Raw genomic sequence first — 15,965 nt, forward strand, 5'->3', positions numbered from 1 at the left:
CGCTCCCATAACAAACTAAGGAATACAAAAGGCCAGGACTTGCAATACAAGAGGAAATCTGCAGATGCTGGAAATTCAAGCAACACACAAAAAAAAAATGCTGGTGAACGCAGCAGGCCAGGCAGCATCTATAGGAAGAGGTACAGTCGATGTTTCAGGCCGAGACCCTTCATCAGGCCTAACTGAAAGAAGAGATAGTAAGAAGTTTGAAAGTGGGAGGGGGAGATCCGAAATGATAGGAGAAGACGGGGGGGGGGGGGCAGCGGGAGGGATGGACCTAAGAGCTGGAAAGTTGATTGGCAAAAGGGATACGAGGCTGGAGCAGGGAGAGGATCATGGGATGGGAGGCCTGGGGAGAAAGAAAGGGGGAGGGGAGCACCAGAGGAAGATGGAGAGCAGGAAAGGAGTTTTAGTGAGGGACAGAAGGAGAAAGGGGGGGAATAATAAATAATAATGGATGGGGTACGAAGGGGAGGTGGGGCATTAACGTTAGTTAGAGAAGTCAATGTTCATGCCATCAGCTCTTTTGTACCCCATCTGTTATTTATTTGTTTATTATTATTATTTTTTTCTCTCTCTCTCTTTTCTCCCTCTGTCCCTTGCTATACTCCTTGCCCATCCTCTGGGCTTCCCTCCCCCTTTCTTTCTCCCTGGGCCTCCCATCCCATGATCCTCTCATATCCCTTTTGCCAATCATCTGTCCAGCTCTTGGCTCCATCCCTCCCCCTCCTGTCTCCTCCTATCATTTTGGATCTCCCCCTCCCACTTTCAAATCTCTTACTATCTCTTCTTTCTGTTAGTCCTGATGAAGGGTCTCGACCCGAAATGTCGACTACTTCTTCGAGAGATGCTGCCTGGCCTGCTGCGTTCAACAGCATTTTTTGTGTGGGGGACTTGCAATACGCCCATTTTTAAATATATGCCAAGAAGCATATTCTGCAAAATCCAATACTTTAAAAAAAAATCAGAAACTGGGAATTCATTATGATTAATGACAGTTCTTTGTACAATTTGTGTAACAGATAATGTTAAGTCAGTAGTTCACATCTCCCTTGATGTTTGACATCCAACATTAAACTCAACCCAGGTGAAAATACATCAGTTTGTTAACTGAGGTGTTTCATATACTAAATCCGAGACACAAAATACAAACATTTGTATTTCAGATGGTGGAAATTTGAAAAAGCTCACAAAACATTGGAAGTATTTAGCAGATAAAGCAGCATCTATGAAAACAAACATTTCAAGTTCAATATCTTTCACAATGGTTTCTATGTTCATACATCTGACAATTACAAATATTACAAAGGAAAGGGATGAGGAATCCAAGTCCAAAAAGGATAAAGGGAACAGATCATTAAATTAATTTACACAGGGATGACAAGTATACAGCACAGAATACACCCAGCATGGTGCAACCAAACATGCTTAGTAGCTTCACATGACAACCAAACAGATGCACCAACCTACAGGTCTGAAGCAAAAAAAAATACTAGAAGCAGTTAGCTAGTCGGACAGCATTTGTACAAAAAAGAATTGAGTTTCAGAATAACATAGCAAAATGCGAGAGGAGCTCAGCAAGTCGGGCAGCATCTGTGGAGAAAAATTAAGGGACAATGTTTTGGGCTATGCCAAGTCCTGCTGAAGAGTCTTGACAGAAATGTGGATTCTTTATTCCATTCCATTGATGCTGCCTGACCTGCTGAGTTCCTCCAGCATTTTGTCTGTGTTACTCTGGACTTACAGCATCTGCAGAGTCTCTTGTGTTTGGAATACGTGTTTCAGGTGAGCTTTGCTTCCCTTTTCTACAGATGCTGCTTGACCTGATGGATATTTCCAGCATTTTCTGTTTTTATTTCAGATTTTCAGCATCTGCAGTTTTCTTTTTTACGCCCAAAGTACTAACATGGGAGAGCAGCGGGTGCCAAAGGAGAGATGTGCACAGTGTTTCTGTGCTCATGACTGGCCCATAAGTTTATTCCTTGATCGCTGTCACAAACTGCATTTAAGTTATGACGAATAATTGAGTTTTTCCATAGAAATACTGTAATAGGAGTATGAACTGCTTACTTTAAAGTACAAGTGGAAAGATAATTTCCTTACATGTTTCATGAACAATTCTATCAAGTCATCTATGAGTCAACTTTAATACCAGGGAAGGTAAATTTTCAAATTTTTAAATATGGTTTGGAGTCAGATTTGAGTCACAAAAAGGTATTCAGTCTCATCAAATGCTAATGGATTTTCCCCAAACATTAATACAATTCATACCAGGCTGACATTCTTCTTCATTCTCGAAGTGCTACACACAGCACTACATCCATTTTAGACATTCACTTCTAATTTTGCATTCAAGGTTATTCATTGTTCCACACTTTCTACCATTAAAATATTTAAGCTTTGGAAAGAAAAGGTTGCGAAAATTCTTCATTACAGGTCGCTTTCACCATACAGCGCAGTTGAAAATGAGACATAGTCCAGGGCTCCTGGAATGCTGCCTGGTCCTCGGTACGGTGGCATGCTGGAAATGCAGTACTCAGCCTGTTTGCATGGTAGCTCTCGACGCAATTCCTCAGGAAGAATGTAAGGCTGTTGAAAAACAAAAGTTATTTTGCAAGTCCATTTTGAAACATAAAAATTAATGTCTTCCAAAATTTTACTTGAAAAGCTCTTTGTTAAAATACAAGATTTCTACTAACAGGCCATCACTGGGATATGAATACCTGACTTATGGACACCTATACATACAGTACAAATGAGGTCCTATAAAGTCTGACATATGTAAATTAATTCTTAGGAATGACAGAACTAGTTTCATCTTTCTGAACTTTTAGTAATTGTTCTTATTAGTTTTATGTGCTTTTGACATCGTTTATTACAAAACTGTGGAGTTAATTGTTACCATAGAGTATTTTTTTGTGTATTTTCTTGTTTGTGGATAAAATCGGCTTATGGACATGTGTTCAAACAGAACCTGTTTGTTATCCCACCAGTGTCTGTAAGGAGCTTGTACATTCTCCCCGTGACTGCATGGGTTTCCTCCCACAGTCCAAAGATGTACCAACACACACAAAATGCTGCCTGGCCTGCTGAGCTCCTCCAGCAATTTGTGTCTGTTGCTCAGATATCCAGCATCTGCAGATTCTTTCTTGGTTGTGATTTCTAAAGATGTACCAGTTGGCAGGTTAATTGGTTATTGCAAATTGATCATTGATTAGGCTAGGATTAAATCAGGAGTTGCTGGGCAGCTCGGCTCAAAGGGCTGGAAGGGCCGGACCCTCAATAAATAATTAATAAATTTGCATTGGAAGAGTTGAAAAGTGGCCAATTTCATAGTGCAGGATGGAATTTAAACTACATGATCAGAAATAAGAACTATCTGCTGCAATAACAAACTTAGCAGGACATTAAAATGCTGGAAGTACTCAAGTCAGGCAGCAGAGAAACAGTACACATTTCAGATCAAAGATTCTTGGATGTCTGGCAATAAACAGACTGAGGATAAAGGCGTTTGTCAGGATGGCTGCTGGTGACTGGTGGAGTTCCACAGGGGTCAGTGTTGGAATCAGAACTTTTCTCTTTATCCATTAATGATCTGGGTGAAGGAACTGATGGCAATTTAGCTAACTTTGTAAGAGGTACCAAGATGGGTGAAGAGGCAGGTGGTGTTCCAGAGGTCATGAGTCTGTAGAAGGACATGGAAAACTTAGAAGAGTGGGAAATGAAGTGGTAGATGGAAGCATAGTGAAGTGTGGGGTTATGCATTTTGGTAGGAAGAATAAAAGCAGGCTATATTCTAAATGGGGAGAAAATTAAGAAGTCAGTGATGCAAAGAGACTTGGAATCCCAGTTGAGGATTCCCTTAAGGTTGGACTTGTTCTTTCACTTGGTGGTAAGGCAAGAAAATGCAATGTTAGCATTCATTTCAAGCAGACTAGAACATGAAGAACTAGGATCTTCTGCTGCTCCCAGTAATCATAATGTAGACAGCAATGACTGGCCGTACCCAAAGAAAGATGTGCTAGTCCTGGAGAGGGTCCAGGAAGTTCACAAGAAAGATTGACTGAAAGACCTGATAGAGTGGACATGAAGTGGATGTTTACATTAATAGGGTATAGTTTAGGATATTAGGGCACAGCCTTAAATGAATGTCCCTTGAGAACTAAAGAATTTCTTCAGCAGATGGTGGTGAATCTGTGTAATTCCTTGCTACAGAGGGTTGTTGAAGCCAAGTCATTGGATGTATTTAAACCAGAGACTGATAGGTTCTTTACTGGTAAGGCGGTAAAGGGTTATAGGGAGAAGGCAAGAGACTCAATCATCCTGTACACTGCTATCAAGTTACCTCTCATCTTCAGAAAAGCCCATTGACTCAATGGGCCAAATGGCTAATTCTGCTCCTCTATCTTAAGGTCTTCTGCAGATATTTTACAATGTCTTTATTTAAAAGATTTCAGGGTTGTTTACTGCATACATACTTTGATAATAAATGTACTTTGAATCTTTGGAACCCAGAACTTACCTTATCTCCTGCTAGAATCCTGAAGGAAGCCACGACCTGATCGGCTGTGTCTGTGTCAGCAGTCTCTCGGGTCATGAAGTTGACGAAGGACTGGAAGGTCACTTTGCCAGTATTATCTGGATCAATTAAGTTCATGATCCGAGCAAACTCAGCCTCCCCCTGCCAAAAGAGGTGTAATTTTGAAATGTGACAAAACAAAAAGAGAGGGGACAATATAGGAAAAAAGTCCAACAAAGGAAAACAAAACCTTCTCAACAAATGTGCCAATGTTCCACCTTCTGAGAGATTTGAAAAGTTTCACATAAACATAAGACATAGAACAATACAGCATGAAATAGGCCCTTCAGCCCATGATGCTGTACCAGCCTTTTAACATGCTCCAAAATAAATCTAACCCTTCCATCCCATATAACCCTCCATTTTTCTTTCATCTATGTTCCGACCTGAGAGTCTCTTAAATGTCCCTAATGTATGCGCCTCTACCATCACCCTTAGCAGCACCTTTCATCCACCCACTACTGTGAAAATCCTACCTCTGATGTTCCCCCCCCACTATAGTTTCCTTCAATTATTTTAAAACGACACCCCCTTGTATTAGTCATTTTAGCCATGATGGAAGAGGACTGGCTCTCCTCTCTACCCATGTCAGTTATCATCCTGTACACTGCTATCAAGTTACCTCTCATCTTCAGAAAAGCCCTAGTTCGCCTAAACTATCCTCGTAACACATGCTCTCTAATTGAGGCAGCATCCTGGTAAATCTCCCCTGCATCCTCTCTAAAGCTTCCACAGCCTTCCTACAATGAGGTGACCAGAACTGAATACAACCCTCCAAGTAAAACCTGATGATCAAAGTAGCTAGAGACAAACACAAATCAGGAAGACAATTACTTACTTCAGGATTCAAACTTAAAATAATTACAAGTAAAAGCCAGAGCATAGAGGAGGTAAATTTATTTTGTAGTCTACAATACATACCCTTTTCGTGTGGTGGAACTAGATTCACTAGCATCTTCCCGAGTGGTAACGTAACCAAAATAATGAAAGCACCATGGAATTTTAGAACATAACCGATAAAAAAACTCTCACTTAATAAGCATGATGTAAATGGTACAATTCCCATAAACATTTGCTGTGAAAGTTTGGGTCAAGGCCATCTCAGTCCTATTGAAAACACAATTACTATTGCTGTAAATTCAAAATGGATGGTAACCCCAAAACTTATTCCTAACTTCAAATATAGTAAACATGCATCGATCATACCAGATCAAAACCCATGGAGATGAGACAAGCTCTGAGATCATCATGCTCCATCGCTCCATTCTTCTTCTATTGAGCAGATCAGCAAGCAAAAGGAACAGTTGAGGTATTTCCAGCAAGCAGATCCCGAACAGCCCACAGATGTCGACGGGTACAGATGAAGTAGAGCAGCAAGGACCAGACCCAAATGATTCATTTGAAGTCCAAAAGATTCAATAGTTCCAGATAAGGCCAAAAGAAGTATTGTAAGTGGAACAGAGCAACCAACACAAAGATAAATCAGACAAGTGGAATAGAGAAGATTATGGACAAATGTGAAGCAAAGAACAAATCATTGATGTAAACCAAGGATAAAAGGACAATTAAGACACAAAAGGGTAAAGAAAGAAATTTAGAATTTTACCTGTATATGTAAAAATAATAAAACAGCTCAGTTAGTACCTGTATATCATTGCCAACATGTTCAAGGTTGATGAGGCAGGCTCTGAATTCCTTTGGTCGCAGCTTGCCAGAATCATCCTAGTTTCACACATCATTGCAGCATGCAATGTTAATCTGGTGTTCATTGCGATTTACAGCATGCAGTGCAGAGGATCAAAACAGCAGCTCACTCAGTTACTGTTCAGTAAAACATTCTAACTCTATTAAATGGTCACCTTTAAAAATGTCATGGCATACAAAGTACATCCTCGAGTTGTAGATGAACTAGCTTTACGTACTACTTGCCCATCCACTGAATGTTGCCTGAACTTCGGATGTACCAAAGTTAAAACATGTATTTTACACAATAAAGTGAATATGTTTTTAAGCCCAATTAACATTATTTAAGTCGTCAAAACAGCTATAGATATTTTGGTGTATGCTTTGAACTTATAAGTTACTTTTAACCACTATGTTGGCAATTATCTTTCATACACAAAATCTGAAGTAAAAGGCTAGCTAGACTACAGTGATGGGTCTCTTCCTTCCTCAGAAAATTCTACAGTGATGATGGTGGCAGGGGTTTGTTGGTGACAGTAGTTTAAGATTGTGGCTGGGTGAGAAGGGAAGTCAGTTACATCTGAGCAAAGTTCAGCATCCTTTGAATCAGAGCCCGTTTGAGCTGGGGTCTCCGGTGTGTAATGTGAATAACCAGTGCCTGCACCCTTAGGTCTGAAAGGAAACGACAGCTTGACTACCTGACTGAAGTTGCTCTTTTCAAGCAGATTCCACGCAGTTCACCTTGCTCTTTAATTGATGTCAGAGATCATGAGACACAACTCTCATGGGAGGCACAGTGGCATGGTGGTTAGCACAACAATCGATAGTGCCAGCTGCCTGGGTTCAATTCCCGCCATTGTCTGCAGGGAGTTTGTACGTTCTCCTCATGACCGTGTGGGTTTTCTCCACATGTTCCGGTTTCCTCCCACAAACCAAATCTGTACTTGTTGGTAGGTTAATTGGTCATTATAAATTGTCCTGTAATTAGGCTAGGGTTAAATTGGGGTCTGCAAGGCAGCGGGGTTGGGGGGGAGGAGTCGATGGAGAGGAAGAGAGAGATACATAGATGAATCTAACCCATGAAATACAACTCTTGCCAGCTGAGATCTGGGTGCTAACCTAGTGAAAAGCTCTAAACCTTCAATAATTTCATTGCATGTGGGTAGCGCAAGACCACACGGTACATCACCTAGCCAAATGGACAGATTATAACCACAGAATTTTAAATAAAAGCAAGAAGTCATTCATCCTATCACACCACTGCCTGTTCTTGGAAACATTTGGCATAATTTTCGGTGTATGCTTTTCAATTTTAAATTTTCCATAATGAGTGATCCTTTCAGACAAATTGAGTTTAAAGCAAATACTGTAAAATTGGAAGCCAAATGTATTCAGGATTTCTTCAATGAGTACATTTTTACACAGCAAGGTGTACTGGAACAGGGTGCACTGTATTAACCAACGCTGCCAAGTTCAATGTTTAATTAAATTTCCACATCAGAACAAAGTGGGACACAACATATTGAGCAGCTTTTAAAATTTGGTATTTTGTGATATTAGCTAGTTTAGTTGCATGTACTTCAATTTTTTGTGTGCAAGGAACAACTAAATCAGGTCAGGTAGCTGTAATGATAATTACATCTGTAAAATAGTCAACAGATACACAAGGTAAATAAGGTTAGATTCATATGACACACAATTCATTAACAGGATATTTTCTGAGCTGACTGTTTGTTATTTGTTTATTTTCCCCAATGTTTTAACTTTAAATGTAATAAGTAATGCATATTAGGACCTTGTATGCTCCAGCAGCCTTCTCCAGTCCAACAGTATAAAATATGTTTAATATGTACAATTCTGTTTCCAGCTGATCTTATTAACTTTTTGAATTGGAAAAGGATGCACACGTAAATGTTAGCTGGGCTGTACAAAACCCAAGGACATTAAATGCTGGCCATGCCAGAAATATCCACATACCATGAATGAATAATATAAAGTAAATACAGTACTCAGTTAAATTCCACTTCGGCTCTCTCAGTTATTATTTCCAACATGTCCAAACTTGATGAGCCAGGCCAGGCTTTGAATACCTTTGGTCACAGCTTGCCAGAATCACCCCAGCTTCACACACAACCTAGTTGCAGCATGCAAAGTGAATTCATTTTTGGTTAAGTCCAGGATACTCTGGAGATGCGATGTTACATAGAGTGGGAGGTTATATGTAAGAATGAGAGCCACTATAAAGTGTGAATTCGTTATTTCTATCAAATGTTTAACATGCTGATCTTAAAAGCACCACACTGAATGAAAGGAACAGTGTACCCTGTCAAAGTGGTTGAATGAAGCCCGGAATTCATTCATTTGTTGCTGAGTGATTCCTTTTGCATCTCTTGTTAGAATCTGCGTCTCGATCTCATTGATAGTCCTGGCAATTGTAGTGAGCAGCATCTCCCAGCCAACTCGGATGTGCTACCAAAATCAGTAACAAAGAATGTTCTTAAAAATGTCTTCGCAGCATATCAAAAATTAAACATTACAGTCAAACTTTTGTTGATTGGAACATCTCGCTTTCTCACTGAACAACGATTCAACAGAAATGGCATATGATATCGTGGTACCACCCATGGGTAACCAGCATCTCTGTTGTTGCTGATTCAACATGTGGAAATCAGAAACATTCAACTTCTTTCCTACCCAGAGACATGGAACTTGGTACCAAAGGTAGTTATTTGAAAAGAACAGGTATATTTAAAAGAAAGCTAAATAAGCATGTGGTGGTGGGGGAAACATTTATACATTAGGTTAAACTTGGGGTTAGATGAAGGACTTGAGATCCAAGGAGAGCTCAGGGGGACTTGGCTGGCCTTTCTGTGTTGTATTTCTGCAATTCTGAGTAGATTTTCATGTTACAGGTTTTCTGTAATGCGGCACATTATTCTTAATTTTCAGTGCTCAGGTCCCAAAAACTTTGTATTGACAGATATTTTCTACATAACGTAAAATAAGCAGGCTCCCATGCATCAATTAACAATATATATTTATTTATAATTTCAATTAAATGGGTTAGAAGAGCTAACATTCACATCATTCTCTTCTGTGCTGCATCTCTCTACAACTCTATGAATCCAGTACCTCCATGGTATAGTTGGTGTGCTTGTTGTCAAAGATGAGGGCCTCTTGAATGAGCTGATGTTCTCCTTCTAGCTTATCAACATTGGGTTTGTAGTTAATGACCACCTCCTCATACTGTTTCAGTTGGTTCATCTGATCTTCCAGTGTTCCACTCATTGAAATAGAACTTTGAGCTATATCCTGTTGATAAATTCATGTAGTTACATTATGATTCATGTAGTTATAATAATTAAATTAATATATTACATGACATTAAATTCAAGTAGTTATATTACGTTGAGCGCGATAATCTTGCACTCAGCATCAGTAAGACCAAAGAACTGATTATGGACTTCAGAAAGGTAAGACAAGGGAACACACACCAGCCCTTAGAGGGATCAGAAGTGAGCAATTTCAAGTTCCTGGTCAATATCTCTGAGGACCTAACCTGGTAAAATATATCAAAGCAGCTACAAAAATAGCATGTACTGCATCACTGTCTGAGCCGGGGGAGCGGGGTGCCAGGGGGCCTGGTCCACAGGATCGAAGAAAGCTGCAGAGAGTTGTTAACTCAACCAGCTCTATCAAGGGCACTAACCTCCATAGTACCCAAGACATCATCAAGAAGCAATGCCTCAAAAAGGTGGCATCCATTATTAAAGACCCCCATCACCCAGGTCATGCCTTGTTCTTATTGCTACCATCAGGAAAGGTGATACAGGAGCATGAAGGCACACACTCAGCGATTCAGGAACAACTTCTTTCCCTCTGCCATCTGATTTCTGAATGGACATTGAACCCATGAACACTTTTTTCACGAGTTTATTTCTATTTTTGCACTATTTATTAACTGTAATTCAGTTTTTTCCAATTATGTATCATATTTGCCTATATGATGGTAATATTAAACTTGATTCTGATTGTGCTTCCTTATTCACAGGTTATAGTTAGCATTTTGTGCTATTTTACTTTGTATCCTGACTGAAATACAAGCTCTCACAGAGCTTAAAGTAAATCCACATTCATTGGGAAGCTGCTCATAACAGATCTGCCAATTATATTTTGGGGAGGCTCCACCTAAAAATTTGAGCCAAGATTTTCAGGAATAATTAGGATACAGAGGTTGATAGAAATCCAAAATTCTCTTCCTCAAATGGCAAAAGATCGATGACAAATGCTAAATTTTAACTCTGAAACGGATGGATCTTTATTAAACAGCATTAAGTAGGGGGAAAGACAACACAATGGTCACTAATTTACCATAATCTTAACATCTAGTGGGGCAGGCTCCAAGGTTTTGTATTCCTTATGTACAGAAGGACACCCTTGGTAAAGCCTGATGAAAAGAAACAAGGAGGATCCCAAGTACGACAGAAATAATGAAGAACATGAGCAGAGGAAGTTTACTCTAAAGACAGCAGGAAGTTCAATCTCTTGTATCAGGATGGAATAACATTGCGAGAGGATTTGATAACAAAGATAAACATTTCAAAATTACTTCACTGGAGAAAACCAATTTTGTGATTTTTACAAGGGCGAAGTGTTTGATAAACACTTTGGACAACCCAAACACTCTGGTTAAGTATAGTCAGAATGTTGTATAATCAGACAATTCCGTGACTGTAATACCCAACCCAAAGGGTTAACCCTTTGATTAACCCCCTTGTTAGGCATTGTCTTCTTTATGCCTGGGATATGTTTAAAGAGCTTTACGATTGGATACCGAGTTTAATATAAAGAGGCTAGCAGGTGTCTTACCTCCATCTTACGCTGGATCCAAGGTCCAACGACATTAGCCTGGCTGGCAAACTGCCGACGGAGACGCTCATTGGAATGCTGCCGTACAACCTCCTCTTGCAGGGCTGAGTCTCTCTGAGGAACCATTTGCTTCATCTGTCATTGAAAACAACTGAGCCAATGAACCCACTCATTAACATTTCTTCCACCACATTTGCTTGAATTTCTCAAAAGCAATCTTGTAGGTGAACACAAGAAAATCAGAATTCCTATTACATCTGATATACTTCTTATCCTATTATTTATAGGATCCTCTCTTATCATAATATGGGATATATTAATATCATATTGATAACTACCAGGTTCAACAGTTGCTATTCTTCAACCATCAGGCTCCTGAACCAGCATGGATAATTTCACTCACCTCAACTCTGAACTGATTCCACAACTTTCAAGAACTCTAAAACTCGTGTTCTCAGTTTTATGTAGCTAATTCATTTTATTTGCAGTTTGTCTTCTTTTGAACCTTGGTTGTTTGTCAGTCTTTGTGTAGTTTTGTATTGACTCTTGTTTTTCTTTGTTCTACTGTGAATGCCCACAAAGAAATGAATCTCAAGAAGATACATGGTGACATATACGTACTTTGATAATAAATTTATTTCAAACTTTCAACTTTGAGATTTCCGTACCAAATACAAAATGAGTCAAGCATTTGATACAGAGTGTGCTGGCTTGCTTTGCATTGATAATTATTTAATGAGAGTTGGGCCACAGCAGTTTTTGTATCTAGTGCCTGGTGATACAAATTTGCCTGAAGTTCAGTACTGTGCAAAGGTCTTAGGCAAATAAAGAAAGAAATGAAAACTTATTAGTGCAAAAATATGGGAAAAAGTGAGGCTGTATTCATGAATTCATGGTCCATTCAGAAATCTGATGGTGGGTGGGAAAGAAGCAATTTCATATTATCCACAAACGTGGCCACAAAGCCATCAGTTTTGATATCCAAATCATTGACATAAAATGTGTAAAGAAGCAGTCCTAACACTGACCCCTGCGGAACACCACAAATCACTGAAAGCCAACCAGAAAAAAAACCTTTATTCCCATTTTTATCTCCTGCCAGTCAACCTATCTTTCATCTATTTCTTTCCTGTGGTACCATGGGCTCTCATCTTGATCAGCAACCTCATATGCGGCACCTTATGAAGGGCCTTCTGAAAATCCAAGAGTAGAACATCCACCAATTTTCCTTAGTCTATCCTGCTTGTTACTTCCTCAAAAAATCTCCAACAGATTAATCAGGCAAGATTTCCCCTTAAGAAAACCATGCTAAATTCATCCTATTTAATCTTGATTGTCCAAGTACCCTGAATCTCATATTCAATAATGCATTTCAACATCTTACCAACCACTGAAGCCATGCAAACTGACCTGTAATTTCCTGTCTTCCTCACTTCTTCAAGAGTGGAGTGACATTTGTAATTTTTCAGTCCTCCAGAATCATTTCAGAATCTAATTATTCTTAAAAAATCATTACGAAGAGACTTAACAGCATCTCCTTCTTGATCTCAAATTGCCCAAACACATTAGAATACTGTACCTCATTCTAATTTCCCTGTTGAGTAATGTAACTGTACCACCTCTTTACCTCGCTCTCCATCATGTCTAAAGCATTGATTTCTGTCACTCTGAGCTGTCAGTCTTGTCCCCTCACAAAGTCTGTACAATGTCCACACCATCATACTTCTGCACACTGATGCAGGCACTAGTATCTGCTTTACATCAAAAATTCTTTGGAATGAAATAAGTGTTCTTCCACCCACTGGCCCCACCATGTTCCTGATCCTGTCCCTGAACAAACCTCCATCTTACCATCAATCCCTCCATTTACTGATCTGTCCTTTGCTTCCCAGCACCTTCCCACCCCCTCACAATCCAGCTAAAAACTCTCCTGACCAGGAACTGCACCACTAAACCTCCCTGCAAGGATGTTGGTTCTCCTCCAGTTTAGATGCAACCCGTTCCTCTGGCACTGGCCCCACCTGGCCTGGAAGGGAGCCAACTATCCATGTACCTGATGCCCTCCCTCCTGCACCAGCTCCTTAACCACATATTCAACTGCATTATCTTTACTTATTGGTGAAGTTAATTGTAAGAGGTCATGCCACCTGCCCTGTCAAGTGCTTGGATTCATGGACAAGCTGTGCAGGGGTCAGAGGGGAGATAGTCAGGGTGCAAGGGGCAGGGCCAACCCACTTTTGAAGAGGGAAAGACTCGGGCCTGCCTTCCCCCACCCTCTCCATGAGCTCGCAAAGGGTATAGCCTGGTGACATTTCCTGCTCTGTGATGTCACAGAGCTCCAGGCCCCGCAACAGCTGGTGAGGTGAGGGATGGGACAGATGTTTGGGAGAGACGAGAGAGTGAGGAGCATCACAGAGCTGCTCTGTATCGATCGCTGAAGTCCAGCCAACTTTGGACACCACCTCATTCAACAGGAAGACAACTCAACCCTGGGAAGACCAGCCTGCCAGATGACAGAGGGAAGGTGAGAACCGGAGAGGAGAGGGGTTGGAGATTGATGAGGGGGAGTATCACAGGGCTTCGAAGGTGAAGCTCACAGTTGCAAAGGGAGTGCACTATAATTTACCCTCGTTGACAGAAGGTATGCTTTTGTCCCCCTCTGGGACCAGGCCTCAGACACACCATCACCTCGTAACCCCCCCTCCCCTGGACGTGAGGTAACTTGATAGAGTTGCATAAGATGATATGAGGCACAGATAGTGTTCATAGCCAGCAACTTTTCTCTGGGTAGCAATGGTTAATAGCAGAGGACATCGTTGAATGGAAAATGTCAGAGGTAGGAGTTTACACAGAGAGCTAGGTGTCTGGAACATACCATCGGGAATGGTGGTAGTGGATGATGCAATAGGGCCATAAACTCTTCAGTAGGCACAAGGATGTAAGCAAAATAGAGGGTTATGGATTGTGTAGGAGGAACAGTTTAGACTGATGATGGACGTTTATATTTATCAACAAGGCATTTGCCCGAAGTGCCCATACTGAGCTGTACCGTTCTGTGTTCGAATTCTCGCTCGGATGATATTTCCCTCAACCTGCACTGACATGAAGTTAATTTTTATTATTGTCAAATAAATTGTGTATAATTTGTTAATTTATGTACATATAATTTGTTCTATCATTACTGTCTGCAAAAAGTTCAAATCAACTTCAAAAGGCTCATTTTTGTGTTATTTATACCCTGGTTATGTCTGCCCATGACAGTAAGTTTCAACTTGTCCTTGTTGCTGCAAAGATAGCAAGCCTATTACAAACTATTTTCCAGGGTTCCTGTTTGGATGTTGCTGTAACAGTGCAACAGAGTGACCTGCTGGGAAATTTCAGAGGGTGTTCCAGAGTCACATATTTGCCAAACCAAGTGGGGACAGGGGATCTTCTCCCCTGAGAGACATGAATGAACCTGATCTGTTTTAACCCACTTGTTCCCTGGTCACTGTTACCATGGTGATTGGTTGTTGTTTTTCCAAATTCTGAAACTGGAATTGAACTTTTAATTTCAACAATGGTGATGTCATTATATATTTATTGAAGAAAGTGCAAAAATGGGTCTATCTATCAATTGCAAAAAGGCAGAATGAATGGTGATATCCAAAATGAAGGAACATCCTATCTGCAGGCTGAGAATAAACCGGGAAGACATAAAACAAGTATAGAACTTTTGCTACTTAGGAAGCTGGGTGAGATCAGATGGCAGGTGCAACATGGACATCAAAAGAAGAATAGGGATGGCAAAAGACACCTTTACGAGAATGAAGAGTATACTGACCAATACTAAACAAGGCACGACAACCCACCTCAGAGTACTGAAATGTTATGTTTATCCAGTTATGTTATATGGCTCAGAATGTTGGACAATATCTACTAACATGAGGAAATGAATTGTAGCAGCAGAGATGTGGTTTTTGAGGAGGACGCAAAGAATATCATGGACGAAACGAATATCTAACGAGGATGTCATGAACAGAGCAAACACAAAAGGAGAAATAATGTATGAGATCATGAAAAGGCAACGTAACTTCATTGGACATGTGATTAGGAAAGAGGAGTTAGAATGCATGGTAATTATGGGAAATATTGAAGGGAAGAAAGCAAGAGGAAGACAAAGACAAATGATGATGGAGACAGCAGCCAGAGAACTGAAAATGAATACCAATGAATTGATCCACTTGATCCGAAACAGGAGTGTGTGGGCCATGGCAGTCAAAGCTCAAACTGGGCATAGCACCTGATGATGATGATGATGATGTCATGAGGCATCACAATGGAAAACATGACAGTCAGGTGTCTTACCTGAAAAGATTGAGAGGAGAAATCAACGGGGATATAAGAGAAAGACAAGGAAGTGAGAAAATGGGAGAGTAAGTGTAGAAGTAGCATTCTAAAAACAATTCTGTGAGTAGAGAAAAAGGAGAGAGCAGATAAGAGAGTAGAGAGGGGGCAGCAGAGTAGAGGGTGTGATTCAGAAACAAGGAGGAAATGAGAGGACAGCCCAAGTGAGGGGAGCAAGTGAATAAGGTCTTGGTCCTGTAAGTGCTTGCAGGACAGCTGAGGGAAGCACAAATGCTCAGATTTCACAGGAAAAGACTAGCAATAACCAGAAGGAAGCTGGAGAAGTCCAGGAAAGCAGAGTATCATGGGATATCGTCAAAAGTACGGCAGCAAATATGGACGGTGGAGGGAAAAGGGTAATGTTAAACTTAATGGCTCTTTACCTGAACGTACAAACCATTTATATCGTACAGTAAGTTACTGGCACGTGGTCAGAGTAAATGGGCCC

General features: G+C 40.4%; 1 protein-coding gene across 6 annotated transcripts in view; it reads right to left on the reverse strand.

Moving 5' to 3' along the window:
- Positions 1 to 1,666: 1,666 nt before the first annotated feature.
- LOC134350415 (alpha-actinin-2) overlaps positions 1,667 to 15,965 on the reverse strand; it is a 115,305-nt gene continuing 101,006 nt past the window's right edge. For 4 of the 6 annotated variants that reach the window (XM_063055584.1, XM_063055583.1, XM_063055585.1 and 1 more), the window contains 6 exons: positions 11,132 to 11,266; positions 9,395 to 9,574; positions 8,585 to 8,731; positions 5,786 to 5,851; positions 4,523 to 4,681; positions 1,667 to 2,589 (listed from right to left, as the gene is read on the reverse strand). In XM_063055584.1, the coding sequence (XP_062911654.1) occupies positions 2,431 to 2,589; positions 4,523 to 4,681; positions 5,786 to 5,851; positions 8,585 to 8,731; positions 9,395 to 9,574; positions 11,132 to 11,266 (846 nt within the window). In that variant the 3' untranslated portion in view covers positions 1,667 to 2,430. Of the gene's footprint in view, positions 2,590 to 4,522; positions 4,682 to 5,785; positions 5,852 to 6,223; positions 6,302 to 8,584; positions 8,732 to 9,394; positions 9,575 to 11,131; positions 11,267 to 15,965 lie in introns of all 6 variants that reach the window. The other 2 variants (XM_063055589.1, XM_063055588.1) reach the window with 1 other exon arrangement.

This window comes from Mobula hypostoma, chromosome 8 (genome assembly GCF_963921235.1).
Source record: "Mobula hypostoma chromosome 8, sMobHyp1.1, whole genome shotgun sequence".
Lineage (NCBI taxonomy): Eukaryota > Metazoa > Chordata > Chondrichthyes > Myliobatiformes > Myliobatidae > Mobula > Mobula hypostoma.